At 57.9% G+C, this 18,019-nt stretch overlaps 1 protein-coding gene across 1 annotated transcript in view; it reads left to right on the top strand.

Moving 5' to 3' along the window:
* Positions 1-18,019, top strand: part of PAX7 (paired box 7) — a 100,308-nt gene that overhangs the window by 44,823 nt on the left and 37,466 nt on the right. Inside the window, exons 5-7 of the mRNA XM_072828453.1 lie at positions 7,543-7,742; positions 13,832-13,997; positions 15,366-15,568. Coding sequence (XP_072684554.1) covers positions 7,543-7,742; positions 13,832-13,997; positions 15,366-15,568 — 569 coding nt within the window. The remainder of the gene's footprint in view (positions 1-7,542; positions 7,743-13,831; positions 13,998-15,365; positions 15,569-18,019) is intronic.

The raw sequence follows: 18,019 nt of genomic DNA, 5'->3' as shown, positions 1-18,019 counted from the left end.
TGGCCCTGGGATAAATAATTAAGGATGCCAAAGCGGTCACCATTCATTGAATCATTCATTCACACAAGCATTCATTCCTTTGTGCTTGCCTCTGGAGGGGGGGTGCAGAGGAAGGTTGAGTTCTCGCCGTATGCCACCCCCAATATTAACTGCAGAAGGAGGGGCGCCTGGCTGGCTCAGGCGGTAGAGCGTGCGACTCTTGATCTTGGGGTTGTGAGTTCGGGCCCCAGTCGGGGACAGAGATGACTTCAAAATAAAATTCTTAAAAAACCCCAGCAGTGGGACGCCTGGGTGGCTCAGTGGTTTAGCACCTGCCTTCAGCCCAGGGCGTGATCCTGGTGTCCCGGGATCGAGTCCCATGTTGGCCTCCCCAGAGGGAAGCTGCTCCTCCCTCTGCCTGTGTCTCTGCCTCTTCTCTGTGTGTCTCTCATGAATAAATAAATAAAATCTTTAAAAAAATAAATTAATTTTAAAAACCCCAGCAGCAATAATGATAATAGCTCGCGTATATTGAGCACTTACTGTATGCCTGGCACTGTTAGAAACCCTTGTCTTGTAGCAATTCATTTAATCTTCGTCCGTAATGGCTCTATTATTCCTTTCCTCGTTTTGCAGATGTAGAATCTGCGACCCAGAGGAGGGGAGTAAATTTCCCGAGAGAGTGTGGGGAGCAGGCTGTGATCACTGCATCAGAGGCACCATCTGATGTTTCTTGAGGTTCCCATTCTGCAGCCACGCGGCGCCCTGAGGAGGCGCCCGGAGCTCTTATTCCCAGGGAGGGTGGGGGAATGGGGAGCCCAGGAGGGCAGGTGACATGCTCAGGGTCACATGGCAGCTCAGGGCGTGAGCCTGGAGGGCCAGCTCCTCCCCCTGCCAGGCTGTATGAATGAGAGGAGAGACTGGGTCTGGAGGAGAGCCGCTGAGCCGGGGACCCCAGACCCCCTCCGCCCACCCCCACCTCCAAATCCCATTTTAGAAATGACGGGAATGAGGCTCAAATGTTGAACCACGCCACGCAGCATCTATAGCTTATTGGGAGCAAATGCAGACTCGAAGCCCAGGTCCATCTGACCCCACGGCTTCCCTCCCCGCACCTGCCCCTGGCCACCTGGGCCACGTGCCGTAAGATGGGACCCGACGGTGGCAGGCTTCCTTCGGGCGCTGACGTAGCAAGCTCTGCTGTCGCCCCAGCACCAAGCATCGCTCTTCCTGTCCTTACACGAGGTCGATGAGTAAGTGGCTGAAATCGTCCAACGAAGAAGTAAAAAAAAAAAACAAAAAAAAAAAACAAAAAAAACTGATGATTATTTTCAAGATTGTCTTAAAGCCGCAGGAAGGGTGTGAAAGGGGCTGGTGAGCCGAGCTCCTCCTGCCCCCAAGCCACCTCCCCTCCCCCCCACCTGCAGCTGCGGTCCCCTCTTTCAGAACTCCGGGTTTTCTGTGTATGAGGCCAGCGGGTTAAAGAGACCGAGTTGGAATGACCCTCTTGACGTCTTCAGTTTCCAGCTCTTGCTCAGGCAGGGAAACCTTAGTCTGGGATTCCCTGCACCCGGACGGTCCCAGCCCTCTGCGAACCCTCCCTTCTCTCCCACGTGGGGCTCGTGCTTAGGTTCACACAGATCCGTGCAGAACAGCTCCGGTTCCGTCGCGAGACAGCGTGGCTCTGAATTCCAGTGCAACTACACAGTACCGGCCCAGACAGTACTACCTCCTCCTTCCCAGGGTGCCCCTTCCTAGCAGGGTGTATGCAGAGTGCCCTCTAGCGCCTGAGGACGGTACTAGGCCATTAGCCGAGAAGCTGGGATCTGAGAACACCCCACTGGGTGGAGGGGGGCCCACATTTTGTAACGCACATTATGTACCTGCAGTTTCAAGGTTACAAAAAAAAAGGCCACCTGGTGGGGATGGAGGGGGGACTTCCTGGAGAAAGGAGAGTTTTGTCGGGTTTAGGTTGTGATAAAGTGAGATCCCGCCCCATTTTCTAAAGACACCCTCCTTGCTCCTTCCCATCCTTGATTCGGGAGAATGAAGTTGGGCCTGTTGACTCAGTGGCTGAGAAATCGCCTGGGGTGTGGAGTGGGAGGCCTCCCAGAAAGCAGGACTGACGTGAACCAAGTGTGGACGGTGTGGCTGAGCCCCAGCCCTCTGAGAGCACAGAGGTGGGCACCCCAGAGCCGGAGCGAGGGCGGCAGCCTCGGGAGGCCTCCTGGAGGAGTGATCCCAAGCTGATCAGGAAGGGCGAGGACCCGTGGAAGCTCACGTTTACCGAGCACTGTCTGTGACGCTGATACGTGTGCCTTAGTCTAGCCTCTTGTTTACTCATTCGTTCACTCATTCGTTCATTCGACAGATATTCGGGCATCCACTCTGTGCCAAACATTGGAGATTTATCAGTGAACAAAAAAGATGAAACCACCCATCGTCGTGGAGCGCCACAGATGGCCAGGATGATGGTTGGCTGCGGGGAGGGGGCAATAAAACAGAATAGTTAACCCATCTGATTGTGATACGTGGTGTGGGAAAAAAAGGGAAAGCAAGGAAGATGGGCGGTGGGGGTGGGGTGGGGGGATGCCTAATATTGTCCATGTTTTACGTGCATGGAATCCACAGAATCCAGGCAAACTGCATCAGAGGCCTGTGCCTGTAGACGCCCTGTTCGACTTTGGCCTGGACAGCTGCAAACTCAGGCCGAGGCGGGCACAGGGAGGGTGCTCCAGGCCGAGGGCACAGCCTATGCAAAGACCGGTGGTTGCTGGAGCAGGAGATGGTTGCTGGAGTCCAGGGAGAGAGGAGAGGGCAAACTGAGGCAGGATGAGGTGGGAGGGGGTTGGGCTATAGGGTGGGTTCAGAGCCAATGGGGATTCTGAATCTCCCGGCTCTGGTGCTGGCCTGGTGGCATGGAGGGGGCATGAAGAGAGAGGACGAGGCTGTAAGGGCTGAGCGCCAGGCCGTGCTGAGATGGGCACCCAAGAGGAGGGCAGGCAGAGGAGGTGGACAGGAGGAGCTGGCTTCCAGGGAGCTTTCACATGGGTCCATCCGAACCCCGCCTCTCCGCCACCCCCCGCCCCAGCCGGGCCTGAGCCTGGGACCCGGGTTGCCAGCCCTTGTGTGGGGCCGGGCTCCCACGGGCATCCCCAGCCTTGCGCACCGCGCGCTGGTTACAGCTGAGCGGTTCTGCGGAGGGGCCGGGAGGGGCTCCCGCCTGGGCCCCAGCCCCTCCCGGCCCCCAGCTGAGCTGTAAATGACTTTTCCATTTTCTGAGCCCTGCGCCCAGGCCTGTTTGGTATTCAGGGACGCCAGGTCCACACTCGCCAGCTCTCGGCTCTGCCCGAATTACTTGATTAAAACGCATATCAACTATTATGTGATTCGTTTCTCTGCCGCGGCTCGCGCGGGGCCTATGTTAAACTGTAATAAAGACTGGGTTAGGAGGCAGCAGGGAGGGGAGCGTGGGGCTGGGGTGGGGTGGGAGGGCGTCGCTGGGTGGTCGGGCAGCTGGGAGACCGACCCCAAACCTCAAGGCCACCGCTGGCTTCCTCAGATCCAGGATGACAGGGATCTGCAGCTGGCCAGCTGCCTCCTGCCTTCTGAGAAGTTGGTAGGCCCATCCCATTTCCAGGGTCTTCCTCTGGCCAAAAGGAGAGCTGGGAAGGTTGGGGGGCGGGGATGGAGAATGAGCCACCTCGGTTTTCATGCTCAGAAATGGAATGCTTCACCATCTGGAACTACTCCGGGGCAAAGGTGACTCTCCCTGGGCTGTGAGTCCTGAGTCCTGGGTTTGCTTCCCAGCCTCGCTGCCCCCGGGACTCCACCGATCATCTGTAAAATGGGGCTGATATTGCCTGCTCGCCCGTCAGCGTTATTGGGAGAGACTGTGGTAGACTGGGGACAGAGCTTGCAAACTGTAGGGTGCGGTGCACGTGCATAGGGTGATGACTGTTGCTGCGTGTCGGGGTTCAGGAGGAACTTTGTAATTGTTCTGTCAAGCCCTATGCATCTAAGAAGCCTTTGCTGAGCACCTGCTGTGTGCTGGGCACAGTGCCTGTTCCATCCAGGGATCTCCCAGCCCAATGGGGACCAAGAGACCCAGAAATAGGCAGGTTGGGTTCCCCTGAGGAGCTCTGAGGGCCCAAGAAGGGGCACGGAGACCAATATGGGTGTGCTCAGGAAGCCTTGCTGGGGAGGGGAGGCCCCCCCATGAACTGGGTTCTGCTGGATGAGCAGAGGGAGCCCAGCGAAGGGGGTGCGGTGTTCCGAGCAGAGGAAGCTCACGGTCAGAGGCACGGTGGTGCGAGGCAGCCTGGCTTGGTCATTTAAGGATGATGCCAAGAGCTGGCCGGGGAACCTGGAGGGTGACGGGGTGAGTCTGCGCACACGGGCAGGGCTGACGGTGTTGGGGCCTCACCGCGTAGCCGAGGCTTCCGGGGTCAGCGGCTGTGAGAACCCGCAGGCTGGGAAGGAGGGGTGGAGGCTGAGGTAGAGGCTGGAAAAGAGGCTCCCCGGTGATAATCTATCCACTTCCGTCAACCCGGCCTGGGCTGGACTCGGCCTGCGCACACCTCCATCCTGCCCACTCTTAAGCTTCGACAAACCCGGCAGCTCCCGTCCCCCTTGCTGTCCCTCATCCTGTTCTGTGTTCAGGGCGCTCTGAGGCGCTGTGAGTCCTGCAGCTGTCGGTGTTCTGACCCGGCCCCAACTCCTCCGGAAGCGAGGTTTCCTCCATCAGACCGGGAAATTCCCAGAAGAGGCGCGATACCTCCTCCATCAGATTGGGAGCTTCCTAAGACAGAGGCTGTTTTCCCCCCATACGGTTGGAGGGGGGGCTGTTTTATCCTTGCTCTGTATTGGACTCCCCACATCCCTGAGCAGAGACAGGACCCAGGAACCCAGAGAGAGGGTCCCTTGCCCTATCCCTCTGTGTTGGGGCCACCGCACCCCTGCACTGGCCCTGTCCCACCCCTTTTTGGGACCTTTCCATCTCACAGCTGCATGGGGGCAAAGTGGCTGCTCTCCCAGCACCCACCCCAAATCCTCTGTCTAATGAGCATGCTCCGTGTCCACTCTGCCCACGTGACCCCCCCCCCCCCCCCCCCAGGCTCCTCTGCGGACCGCAGTGAATTTCAGGATTGAATCCTTGGGGCTAGTCGTTTTTGGCTTTGAGCCCCAGATGTGCTGGGGAAGGTGCCCCAAGGGCGCCAGCTGTGCCAGCCTGGCCTCCCCTCAATGACAGGAAGCTGGGCAGCCGGAAACGGGAGAGGAGGGGGTCGGATCTGACCTCAGGTCTCTGCCTTTAGGGAACGGTGTAGACAATGAAGGGAACGTTCGCTTGCCATTGGTTCCCTTGTCATGTGGCGTCACAACCAGGGACGACCTGGCCATGGCCAGGAAATAGCAGGGATGACCACCCAAAGGCCGAGATGGGATGGAGGGAAGGGGACCGGGGCAGAGGGGCGTTCCTCCAGACCGGATGACGTCCCGCTGTGGACACGGCCCCATGACCACGTTGCCCATCATGCCCTTTGCTGTGCCAGGCCTCGGCACGTGCTCTGCCCCCGGCCCAGAACACGTAACACCTAAGAGTCCGTATTAGGTATTTTAGGGAGGGAGGAGGAGGTTGTCCCTTGTGGCAGAGGCCTAGACCTATTTGTATAACAGACACTTAAGGCAGTTGAAGAACGGGGGTGGGGACAGGCTGCAGATGTGGGTACTTCTGGGAGACTTTGGGCAGTTCACATTGCTTCTGTGTGACTCAGTTTCTCCCGGCTGTAGTGTGATCACATGATGTCTGAGGCCCTTCCAGCTTGACTCGGACCGTGTTGTGAGCACAGTGTACCCAGCCCGGGCAGGGCAGGAGGGGGGCAGCACCCAGCAGGTGCTCTCTTGATGCTCTGGTGGACCAATGAATGACAAAACATAGAAGTGCTTCCAGGAATTGCAAAGATGGAGGTGGGAGGGGAGGGGGAGAGAGCTTGAAGGCAAAGAGGAAAGAGGAAGGAAGCAGGAGTGGAAGATAATCTCTGACGGCCTGCTTCTTCTTTCCCTTCCCCTTCCTTGGCCCTCCTCTGAGCTACCCACAGTCCCCCAGGGGCCACGGAGGGTGCAGCTCCAGAGTCCTGGCTAGGCCACTCCTTGCTAGCATTCCCTCTGCTGGACCAAGACGGGTAAGAGGCACAGGATCAGTGGGGCCAGAAGCCAGTTCAGTCCCCAGGGTGTCTTCATCTCTGATGCCAAGGAGCTTGAGCAAGCCCTTCCTGCAGACCCCCCTGGCCTGGACCTGGCCTGCTAGCCCCATCCAGGGCTGAGAAGTAAGCTGGCTCCAGACAACTGGGCCCTTTCCACACAGGAAGCAGTGGCCTTCATCCACCCCCAGACTCCAGAGTGGAAATTAGTAAGGACCATCACGTAGAGACCATGGCCACAACCAAGGTAGTCAGGTAAGGTCTCCTCTTCCAGCCTGGAAGGTTCCTCAGAGATCCCGAAACATCCCAGCAAGGCCCTGTGTGTAGAAGTCACATAGTCCAAAACTTTCATGTTATAAACAAGGAAACTGAGGCCCAAGGAGGGAAGGTAGCCTTCCTAGGGTCATGGGTCTGGGGCATTTAGGGGTGGAGCCCGGTCTGGAATGGAAGCTTCCTGACTGCCAGCCCTGAGCACAGGCACATACCCGCTTTTCCCTCTCTCCCTTTCTTCCGGCCTTCCTGATTTATTTAGTTTTTGCGATATTTTCCCCGAATGCTATAGCATTGCTGTCTAAATGGTCATTTAAAAACTACTAAGTAGGGATCCCTGGGTGGCGCAGTGGTTTAGCGCCTGCCTTTGGCCCAGGGCGCGATCCTGGAGACCCGGAATCGAATCCCACGTCGGGTTCCCGGTACATGGAGCCTGCTTCTCCCTCTGCCTATGTCTCTGCCTCTCTCTCTCTCTCTGTGTGACTATCAATAAATAAATAAAAATTGAAAAAAAAAACTACTAAGTACAAACAAACATAAAGAAAAAAAAAAAAAAACTAAAGCTCTGTCACCGCGAAGGTTAATGTTGGTTAATCTTTCGAGTATAGTGTTCCATAGTGTGTCATGCATGCTTTCCCCAAAAGTGGGATTGATCTTTGCGCACTGGTTCAAACCTTGCCTTTTTCTTAAAGTTAGGTGTGTGGAGGAGTTCATGCACAGCAGAACTCTCTGATTTTGGAGAATATAGTCCTAGAAAATTTCAGCGAATGGATTTCATCATGAAACTACTCTGAGTCCTATGTCCTGGACATTCTTCCGTGCCAGTGGAGCTAATCTAAATACCCACCTATAGGGGATTGGAAAAAAAAAAAAAAAGGTCATGCCGTAAAGTATTTGACCAATCCCCTAAGGCTGGGCATGGAGGTTGCTTCCCACCCGTCAGTCTGGTAAACAGTGCTGTGGGAAGCACACTGTCTCCTTGTGTTCAAGAGGGATCTGATTGTCAACGCAGCGGTGGGTCAGAAGGTGGGCGCCAAGCACCTCTCCGTCTCACTAGCCCCCCCACCCTGTCCTTCCCTCTCGCTGGCTGCAGGGAACCGGCTGGACGAGGGCTCGGACGTGGAGTCGGAACCCGACCTCCCTCTGAAGCGCAAGCAGCGCCGTAGCCGGACCACCTTCACGGCCGAGCAGCTGGAAGAGCTGGAGAAGGCCTTCGAGAGGACTCACTACCCAGACATCTACACCCGCGAGGAGCTGGCTCAGAGAACCAAGCTGACCGAGGCGCGGGTCCAGGTGAGGCGGCCTCCTGGGGGTTTGCACCGCGGGCATGGTGAAGAGGGGGGAACCGAGGAGGTGGGGGTGGCCGGCATCCCAGGGCTCAGCGGGCCCCCAGCGGGTTCTGCGGCAGGTGGTCCAGGGACCTTGGAGGCAGTAATGCCACTGACACTTGATGCAGAGTAAGTGGGCGGCAAGCGTGGGTTGAGGGGCTGAGCAAGTGGCGGACGGCCCAGGGAAGCCAGGATGTGCAGTGGGGCCTGCTGGATCGCACTCATCCCTCCTCCAGAAGACAGGGTTCAGGAAGTGTGAACGTCTCTGACTCTCTGATGAGGGGAGGAAGTGATTAGGAGGAAGATTGCTGAAGGGCCCAGCTTCTTAAGACGGGTAAAGAGTTTCCCGTTGCAGGCAGCATGCGAGCACACGGAGTGGGCACGTCCCGGGGGGGTTAGGAGCATCAGAGGGAGGGTGTGCAGACCCGAACCCCTCCCCACGCCCTCAACTGTGTGGGTCCCCATCGGCGGGGCTGGGGGAAGGGAGGGTGGAGAGGGAGCAGAGCCTGCCTGGGCATGGCCTGCCCCTCACCTGCACCCTGGCCAGCAGCCTCCCATGCCAGGTGCAGGAGGGAGGCCCAGGGTCGTGACGCATAGCTCCTGTGGGAACCCATTCCTGGCCTGTCGTCTCCGTAAGCGAGCGAGGCGGGTCTGTAGGAGGGGCCGCCCTAAACTGCTCCCTGAGGCCTCCCAGATGAGGGGAACCAGCCTTTGCTGGGTGCCCGCTTTGTTCCCACCTCACACGTGACCTAGTGGAACCTCAGACCGTGAGGAAGGCGCCCACAGGTGGGCCACAGGTGCAGGAACAGCCTCAGGGGAGCGACAAGTCCAGGGGCACAGAGCTCAGCTGGGGCTGAACTGGGCCCGGAACTCGGCCTGGCCGATGCCAAAGCCCAAGTTCTTCCCGTGGGGAAGGAAGAAGTTGACTCAGAGCCTGGGATCTGAAAGCAGTAGGGAAAGTTCTAGAAGCAAGTTGGCGCGTAAGTGCTCCAGGAGCCGGGGCACCTCCCTCCACCCTCCCCACCCCCAACCCCTGGAGTGGGGGGTCCTTGGCTGCCTTTGAGGGAGACCCCAGGGGACGGGGGCAGGCGGCAGCAGCCAGCTCATCTCATTCCCTCCCCTCCTCTCCAGGCTGACATCTGAGCCTGCCCTGGGCTCCGGGCCTCCCTCCCCCGGCTCTGATCCTCCTGCAGCTGTTCTCCTGGGCACATTCCTGGGTGCTTTCTCATTCCCACGTCTGGCGGCCGCGGCTGCTTCCCACCACCTTGAAGCCTGACCGCTCCTTGTAAAATTTCCTGGCTGTCAGGGCAGTGCTTTTACTGGCCCAGGGGACCCAGAAACAGGTGTCACTCAAGGTCCAAGGAGGGAGGGGGGCTGGGAACAGGGGGCGCAGCCAGAGCCTGGGGAAACCCATAGCGAGGGGGCCGGGGCAGAGCTCTTGCACATGCTGACTCCTCTATCATCCTGTGGGCAGTGAGTCTTCCCAACCTTAGCCTGAGAACTTAGCTTGATCCCAGTAGAGGAGGGGCCGGGATATGTTGAATTTTTAAAGAATGAACAAAGGTTGACCAAAAAAACCCCACCACCAACAACAAATCAAGACAGGAATGATAGAACATTTGGCCTGGAGAAGAGATTTTGGAGGATGCAGCTAAGAGGCTCCAGAAGGTGGGACTGGGAGCCACAGGCTGGGGTGTCCATTGGTCTCTGACTCTGATCAGCTGTATCACCTTCCACAGATCAGTTTCCCCCCTGAGACCTCATTTCCCATCTATAAGTAAAGACAAGGATCTAAATGATCCCTAAGGCTCCTTAAAGTTCTAGGATCCTTATCTATTAACAATCAGAACTGCTTTTTGAGGTGATGAGATCCCCGTTACCAGCAGCATTCAAGCCAAAGTACACTGTCCAGGCGATCAGAAACCCTGGTGAGGGGGCTCCTGCTGTGGAGAGTAGGGCCGGGAACTCAGAGCCTCCCGAGTGCTGCCCAGATTCTATGGTTTGGGGGTCTTGGATCTGTTTCTAAGGGTCTGTGGTGTTTGGATTATGGATTTTGCAGTCCTGGGACGTGTCACCTCAGTGGCCCCGCGAGATGGTGGGAAAAGTAGAGCGTTTCCAAGCGGGCTCGGCTCAATTCCTGGCCTTAGTTCTCGCGTCTGCAGAGCAGAGGTGACGGCAATAGCCCTTCCTATTCTAGGGGCTGAATGCTTACATGTGAAAACACACACCCTCCAAGTCAGGAAGAGCCCGGCACACAGAAGCGCCGTCAGTGGGGTACATTCATGTTGAACTCCACCCGTTCTTGACGGGTGGCCTCTCTGGCTGCCCTGGAAACACCCAATTCATCCACCCGGCACTCACTTAGGAGCACCTGCTGGGTGCCAGGCGCTGTTCTAGGTGCTGGGGACTCGGGGGACAGAAATCCCCGCTGCCACGGAGCTGGCAGCCCAGAGAATGAGGCAAACAGGTAACATGCCAGGCGAGGCTCTGCTAACTCAAACGCGTTACCTCCCTCTGGCTCTGCTCCAGCCCCGCTTTTGAAGCCCACGGGGTGTTACTTGGCATCGCTGATGTCTGGGGGTGGGGGGAGACACCCCTGTCTCAGCTGGCAGCAAGCCACCAGGAAGCATGGGGATGGGGGTCAGGCAGGAGGACACATGCCTGGGGACCGAGAACTTTCTCTGGAAGCATCTTCCCTGTTAAACAATTAGGGGCCAACCGTACATCTTCCTTGGAGGTAAACGAATCCACTGTGTCCCAAGTGCCAGGATCTCCGAGCCTCTGTGTTCTCCTCCAGAAGCAGAAGCCACCCTGCCTGGGACCCCATTTAGGAAGCACCAGCAGGACTCACTGATTAACACCCGAGACCGAATCTTTCCATAACAGGAGATGATGAGTGTAGTGCTCCTACCCAGCTCCCAGGGTGCTCCCCCTCTGCTCTCAAAGGATGCAGCCCCGATCAGGGCTTCTGGGTGGGTGCTGGGGCTACCCCTGTCCCGACCCCCGCCCCGGAGCCCCCATCCCCTACCTGGGAATGGGCAGCTTGTGCCGGATGCTGGCTAAGAGCTCTTTCAGCGCAGCCATCAGCGGCTTTCCAGAGGAATGACACGCGTAGATGTTGCCGGCATTAACTCATTTGAGATCTGGGACTGCAGGAGGGGGAAGCCGTTATCAGGCAACAAAGAAATAAACGCATGGAGGGGATGACGGAATTTGCCCATCTCAGCTAGGAGTTAGAGGCAGGATTCAAGCCCAGGCTGTCCGGCTCCAGCGTCCCCGCTCTTAGCCAGGGGAGGAGGGAGGTGCCTGCTGGGATGCGATGGAGACTTCCCTGGGCAAGCAGGACAAGAAAGGAGGAGGAGGCAAGAGGATTGACAGCACAAAGGGCATGTCCTGTCCTCCAGGAAGTCCTCCCGGATTCTGAGAGGTGAAGTGGAAGCCCGTCCTCGGACCTCCTCCTGGAACCTGTATGTCCCCTGAGCTTACCACACAGGGAAGCGGCCGTCCCTGGCCTTGCCGGCCGTGTGCCCAAGCAGGGGGCAGCTTGCGGGCTACGACTATTCTGTCCAGCTCTCTTATCCTTAGCATCTGGCTTGGCACCGAGCAGAGTCCCGGCAGAGGCGTGAGATGAGAAGGCGGGACATAAGGAAGGAGGGAAGGAGAAGGAAAAGACGAGGAAGGATGGCAGGGGAGGACCCTTTTCACCTGCCTTTAGTATTCTTGATTCGAGGGAAGGGTGACCCACGCATAAAGAACAGCGAGGCGCAGGGTGCCGCGTGGGAGCGGGGGTCCCACACCCACTTCAAGATCATTGCTGCATATGCCTATTACCCGTAGCATTATTTACTATTTTTTTTAAGATTTTATTTATTTATTCATGAGAGACACAAAGAGAGAGAGAGAGGCAGAGACACAGAGGGAGAAGCAGGCTCCCTGCGGTTAGCCTGATGCGGGACCTGATGCCGGGGCCCCGGGATCACAACCTGAGCTAAAGGCAGATGCTCAACCACTGAGCCACCCAGGCGTCCCGGTGTTATTTTCTTTTAAAATAAAATCAGTATGTTTTAACATAAGTCACGTAAGGAAGGCAGCTGGAAACACGCACACCCGCTGGGGAGGACCGAAGTCTGGCGGGAGAACACCCCCCACAGGACTCCTCTCTGTGCTAGAAGGGAGCTTAGCAGGTGTTAGCCAGCACCCAGGATGCGTTAACACCAAGCCCCAACCTTGTCCTCCACACGCCCAGAGGCCTGGGGACAGGTAAAGTGGGTCAGGGCTCTTTCGTGTCTGCGTCGCTGCCGCCCGGGATGTCCCTCCGGCGTGGGCTGGTAGGAGGCCCACCATCTGGGAAACACTGAACAGAAACACGCATGAGCCCCCCACCCCCTCACTGTCCCCCAGGAGCAGAGAGCGAGGAAACACTGCCCACTCCTCACCAGTTCAGAAGACCCTCGGTCTGATGGGGGCATCCACCCCACCAGGACCCCCCGGGGGAGGCCCTCAGTGCCCCGGGGAGTGCGGAGAAGCCGAGACCTTCATTTCTATCCAGAGCCAGTTTCACTCCTGATTGGCCTCATCTCCTTTCTCTGCGCGTCCTGAACGCATCTGAGCCAGCTGCTGTGGTCATCTGGCTCGGAGAGCTAAACATAGCTTCCCTCCTGCAGAAGGATCTGGAAAACAAAAGGGGCACATGAGCACCCCCCACCACCACCCAGCTGAGACTGCTCTCCCCGGGTCTGCAGGCATGGGCTACAGGTTGGGAGGGGGGATGTCCGGGGATCCCGCGCCAGGAGAGGTCGAGGTCTTCATCCCACCGCGGTGGGGGGCTCCCAGCTGAGCCGGGTAGCACCAGCTCTGGGAAGACCCCCCAGAGCCATCTCTGCATTCCCTTGTTCATTCATTCATTCATTCATTCATTCATTCATTCATTCAACAAGCATTCTGTGAGCACCTAGGGAGCCATAAGCAGAGAGCAAGGAACGCATGGCCTCCACCCAAGGGGCCTGGAGCCTGAGGGGGAGACAAAAGCATCGCCAAGAAACAAATGCATAAATTAATTGCATGTGTGTGGAGGCTCATGGGGAAGCCGGAGGCCCCCGGAGAGGAGGCCCCACCTGCCTGAACTTGCCTTAGATGCAGTGATTAGGGAATCAGAGAGGAGGAGGCATTGCAGCTGAACCCGCTGGTTGAGGAATCGGCTGCGGGAAGAGTGTGTGGGTTGGAAGGAACAGCATGTGCAAAGCCCAGAGGTAGGAAAGGGCCCCCCTGAAGCAGCCCCAGGGTCCCACACTCATGGTCCTTTTCTGGCCCAGAACTCATCGCAAATCCAGACAAGCTGGTTTTAGAAACTCGGACTGATTTAAGATTGAACCTCAGCTTCATCACAGCGAGCTGCGCAGCCTTGGGCAAATTATTTGACCTCTGGGAGTCTCGGTTTCCCCTTCTGTAAAATGGGAAGAGGAGGGCAGGTCTCATGGGTCTCCCTATGGACAGACATGGGGCACTAGCACAGGGCCTGGAGCAGAGGAAGACTCGAACGTGTTAGGTTCTTTTTCCACGGATGCTTAATCAATGCCTGTTGTGTCCGTGTGAGGTGGGTTTTCTGATCAAGGCCCCGGCGGGTGAGCGAGGCAGGCCTCTGGCCCCACGGTGAACTAGCCGGCACATCTGAGTCTGGCGGGTAGGTCTCGCTCAGGCGGGTTCCAGACACGGGGCTTCCTGGAGGAGGTGAGGGCGAGTGTGTGTTAGAACAAGGACGCCCGTGGGGGCAGGAGCAGCGGCCGTGGAGAGGATGCCGCACCGAGAGGCACCCGGACTCACCCTGTCTCTTGGGCAAGTCGGCCCCTGTCTCCGCGTCTCCGTTTGCTCATCCGTAAAATGGGGACAACAATAATAACCCCCCGATGGGGCGGTGGAGAGGACAGGATGCGATCACGCCCGTGGACGTGCCCTGCCCGCTGGTCGGAGGGTGAGGGATGGCTCGGGGACCGTCCTCGCTGTGCCTCAGCTCCCCGCCCCGGGCCCGGCTGAGCCTCTCCACTCTCCCGCCCCCAGGTCTGGTTCAGCAACCGCCGCGCCCGTTGGCGTAAGCAGGCAGGAGCCAACCAGCTGGCGGCCTTCAACCACCTCCTGCCCGGGGGCTTCCCGCCCACCGGCATGCCCACGCTGCCCCCCTACCAGCTGCCGGACTCCACCTACCCCACCACCACCATCTCCCAAGGTGAGTACGCAGGCGTGTCCTGGCGCCTCGCCACGCCCTGTCTCCCCCACCCCAATTCCTCCCTTCACCAAGAAGGAATCATAAGGGCTATTTTTTACAGGTTTTATTTATTAATATGAAAGAGAGAGAGAGAGAGCACGGGGGGGGGGGGCTACAGGGAGGGCCAGACTCCCCTGAAGAGCGCCAAACCCTATGTAGGGTTTGAAGTGGGGCTTAACACGGGACTCGATCCCAGGACCCGGAGATCGTGACCTGAGCTGAAGTCAGACCTCAACCAACTGAGCCAACCCAGGTGTCCCAGGGCTTTTTTTTTTTTTTAAATGACCCTTCGTCTCTTTGCATATGGATGGACCATTAAGACAAAAAAAAAAAATGAGGTCCTGCCCTTGAATTTCTTGCTTCTGTCAAGGGAGCCGTGGAGCCTGAGGATGCACAGCAGCCCTTTGGATGGGGCTTCTCAAGCTGTAAAGTCACATGCAGAAGTGACATTCGAGGCTTCCCCCCTCCCTCGCTGGACCTTCCCTCCATCCTGCCCTCCCTCCCTCCCTCTGTCTTCCCGCCCCCACCCCCCGGCACACATTAGCAGTCCCACTACTTAACATCTGACTCATGAAGTCCCCCTCCACCTGCTTCCTCCATAAGGGCCGGCAGGCTGGAGTTCTGGAAGCCGAGGAGAGAGCCAGGGGACCCTCCCTAGGATTTTTCCCCCTCCCTATGATTTCTGATGAAAAATAGAGGATGATTGTCGCATGGCCTAGAAGGCTGCGAGGAGGAACCCTAACAGAGCAGAACAGCGGCCCCCCAGCTGGAAACAGAAGAGCAGCTCAGACGCTGGCCCCACCACTCACTGGCCTTGTCACCTTGCACCAGTGCCCCGACCCCACCAAGCCTCGGTTTCTTCGTCTGTAAAATGGGACTCGTATTCTTGCTTCATACCCTTATACTTGCAAAGGCCCCTGGCAAATGGTTGGTGGCCACAAAACGCTGGGCACAGGGACAGGCCTGGGTAGATTAAGAGAGTCCCCAGCAAGGTCTGACTTCGAGTCCAGGTGACGTTTATCGAGCACCTACTATGTGCCAGACGCAGAGCAACATGACTGGTGCCCAGTTGCCTCGAGCTTATGTGGAACGTTGGTTAGCCGTCGGCCAAGACTCGGCTGGTCCCTAGTGCCTGTCCTGCCCAGAAGCCAGCTTGTCCCGTCCTGAGCAGTGGGAGTAGCTGGTCCCCCCCTTCCCTCCACTGGATGGAAACTGGGAGGAGGAGGCTCGTGGCTCGTTCTCCAAGCAGGTGGCTCTTTCCCTGCCCCTTGATGCCCACCATCTGGGCTGGGGCCACCCGCTCAGGCCCTCTCCCGCGTCTCTCCGCAGACGGGGGCAGCACGGTGCACCGGCCCCAGCCCCTCCCGCCGTCCACCATGCACCAGGGGGGGCTGGCGGCGGCCGCCGCAGCCGCGGACACCAGCTCGGCCTACGGAGCCCGCCACAGCTTCTCCAGCTACTCGGACAGCTTCATGAACCCGGCGGCGTCCTCCAACCACATGAACCCCGTCAGCAACGGCCTGTCCCCCCAGGTAGGTGGCCTCACCAGACTGGTGTCCGGCAAGCCACGGGCTCTCGGGTACCTTGAGAGAGTTATAGTGGGAAGGGGGGTGCTCCTTCCACCCTCGCTGGTCAGTATCTGGGGTCCTATGCCCTGGGTTTATCTTCAGCAGGCTGCGGGCCTGGGTGACCCAGCAGGCAGATATGGAGAAAGGGTTTGTTCTGGAAACACGTACTGCATTATAGACGTGCCCCCTCAGAGCTTCTGAACCTGGCCCCCCACCCACCTCGGGGCTGTTCGGGCCGGGAGAGCCAGGCATTTTCAGACAGCGCATTGGGGGAAGCCTTGTTCCCTTTCCCACGGGATCCGGACTGTGGTTCGGGCTTTGTTCTAGAACCGGGAGTCCTTCCTGCCTGGGTTCCATCCTGGGCTCCATCTCTTGCCTTTCCCCCGGGACTGACCTCTGAGTGCAAGGCAGGACCGCATCCCGCCGGCGGAGGGAAACACAGCTGAGGTTCCAGGCTGGGAACTCTGCTCCCCGTGGGTCTTGGAGCTCCTTGACTCCTGCACCATTGGTTGCTGGTGGGGTCCCTCGCCTCCTGCCCCTGCTGTTAGAAGTCATGAGCCCCTCCCGCCCACTTAGATCAACTCAGAAAGACAGAGCCGAGGCCACTGGTGGGGACTGGTGGGCTTGGGGAGCAGGGCTCGGTGATCCTCGTGACTTTGAGGGTTCCTTTCTGTGGCTTCAGCAGACTCTAAATATCCAAGGAGGAAAGAATTAAATCCAAAGCTGGTTTCACCCTGCCTCCCACCTTCTGAGGGAACATGCGTGGTGCAAGCTCCTCGGAACAGCTGTAGCTCAGCAGGAAACGTGGAGGCTTGGGGGGTGGGGTGGGGGGCTCAAATCCCAGCTCCACTGCACAGGGCATTGGGAAGTTAGCATCTCTGAGCCTCTGTTTATCCATCGCCGAACTAAAGAGCCATTAAACTAGGTGTTGCTAACCTCCTAGGAAGGGTGTTCTCTGAATTCAGCACGCTGACGGGCCGAAGCCTTAGCACCGAGCCCGGCACGAAATAGGGGCCAAACAGACATCGGTCCTCTTGCCAACCACCCCCCCTCCATTGCCAGGATAATACAATTCGTATGAGAAACCTGTTACTTGAAGGAAAAAGAGAGTTAAAGGGAAGGTCAGCTACAGCACCCCCCCCCCCCCGGCCCGTATCCATTTAGCTTCCTGTTTTTGTCAATAAAGCTTTATTGATGCACAGCCATGCCCATTTATTTACATATTTATGGCAGCTCTGGGGGGTACAACACCAGAGCTGAGGGATTTCTAAACAGATCTCATGGCCCATGAGGCAAATAATATTTGCTGTCTGGCCCTGACAGAAAAAAAATCACCAAACCCTGTTCTAAAACCTTCCCAGGAATGTCAGTTCTCTGCGTGGTTTGGGTTCATCGCTGTTCACCTCTGTTAGGGAGCGTGGTTGAGAGCCAACTGCATGTTAGTGTCGTCATTTATTTATGGGGAAGATCCCTTTCCGTCTCTCTGCCTCGATTTTTCCCATCCGTGAAACGGGGATGACACCAGCTTCTATCTCATGGGGCTGTTGAGGATGGTACGAGCGGACGAGCATAAAGCACTTAGGCCAGGTCCGGGGCAGAGCTGAGGGCCAGGGAACAGGAGCTGCTGAGCGCAGAGCTCCTAACAGCGATGCTCCAAGTCCTCTCGGGCCCCGTGTTATGGGGCAGGGGTGACGCAGCCTGCCGAGCAGAATGTTGACCCGCTGGAACCTAGTTAGCCTCTTTGGGGTTCAAAGCCGCGGCTTCCATGTCGTTGGTACTGAGGACAAACTGGCTGAGCCAACCTTCCAGAGTCTGGAGACAGACAGGACAGGAACTCAGAGCTGGGTGACCACAACCATGGCCGTGGGGATGTGGTCCAGGCCTGGCCTCACGGTACGAAACAGGTTGGAGGAGCAGCACTTGGAAATCTGAAGCGGGATGCCGAGATCGTGTGGGCCCGCCTTCTCGCTCCATGGATGGGGGCCCGGGACACATTAGCCGAACCAGAGCCGAGAGTGCCGGCACCTGGCTCGCTGACTACGGTTCCTCGCAGCCCATTGACTCAGCGTGGGCTGAGGTTCCTCCCCCACAGAGGGGCAGTTTTGTCACAGGGCAGAGGAGAGGCAAGCAAATAAGGGGCCCCCGGCTTCTGGAGCGTGGCTCAGCGATGGGATAAAGAGTGAGGATGCCCCATGCACTGTTTGGGCCCAGAACAAGCCTCAGGGAGGGAGAGCGGAGGAAAGAACCCAGTCCTTGCTGTGAGCGGCCAGTAGCCCGACCTTCTCCCTGCCGGAGCTGGACCCTCACCTCTCCTCCCTGAGGCCCTGGGGAGGCTTCCTCCCCACGCTCCAGGCGGGGAGGTTATGAGGACATGATGGATTGGGCCAACTCCGGAGACTTGCCCAGAGGTTCCCA

This window comes from Canis lupus, chromosome 5 (genome assembly GCF_048164855.1).
Source record: "Canis lupus baileyi chromosome 5, mCanLup2.hap1, whole genome shotgun sequence".
Lineage (NCBI taxonomy): Eukaryota > Metazoa > Chordata > Mammalia > Carnivora > Canidae > Canis > Canis lupus.
This window is presented reverse-complemented; position numbering and strand designations above follow the sequence as displayed.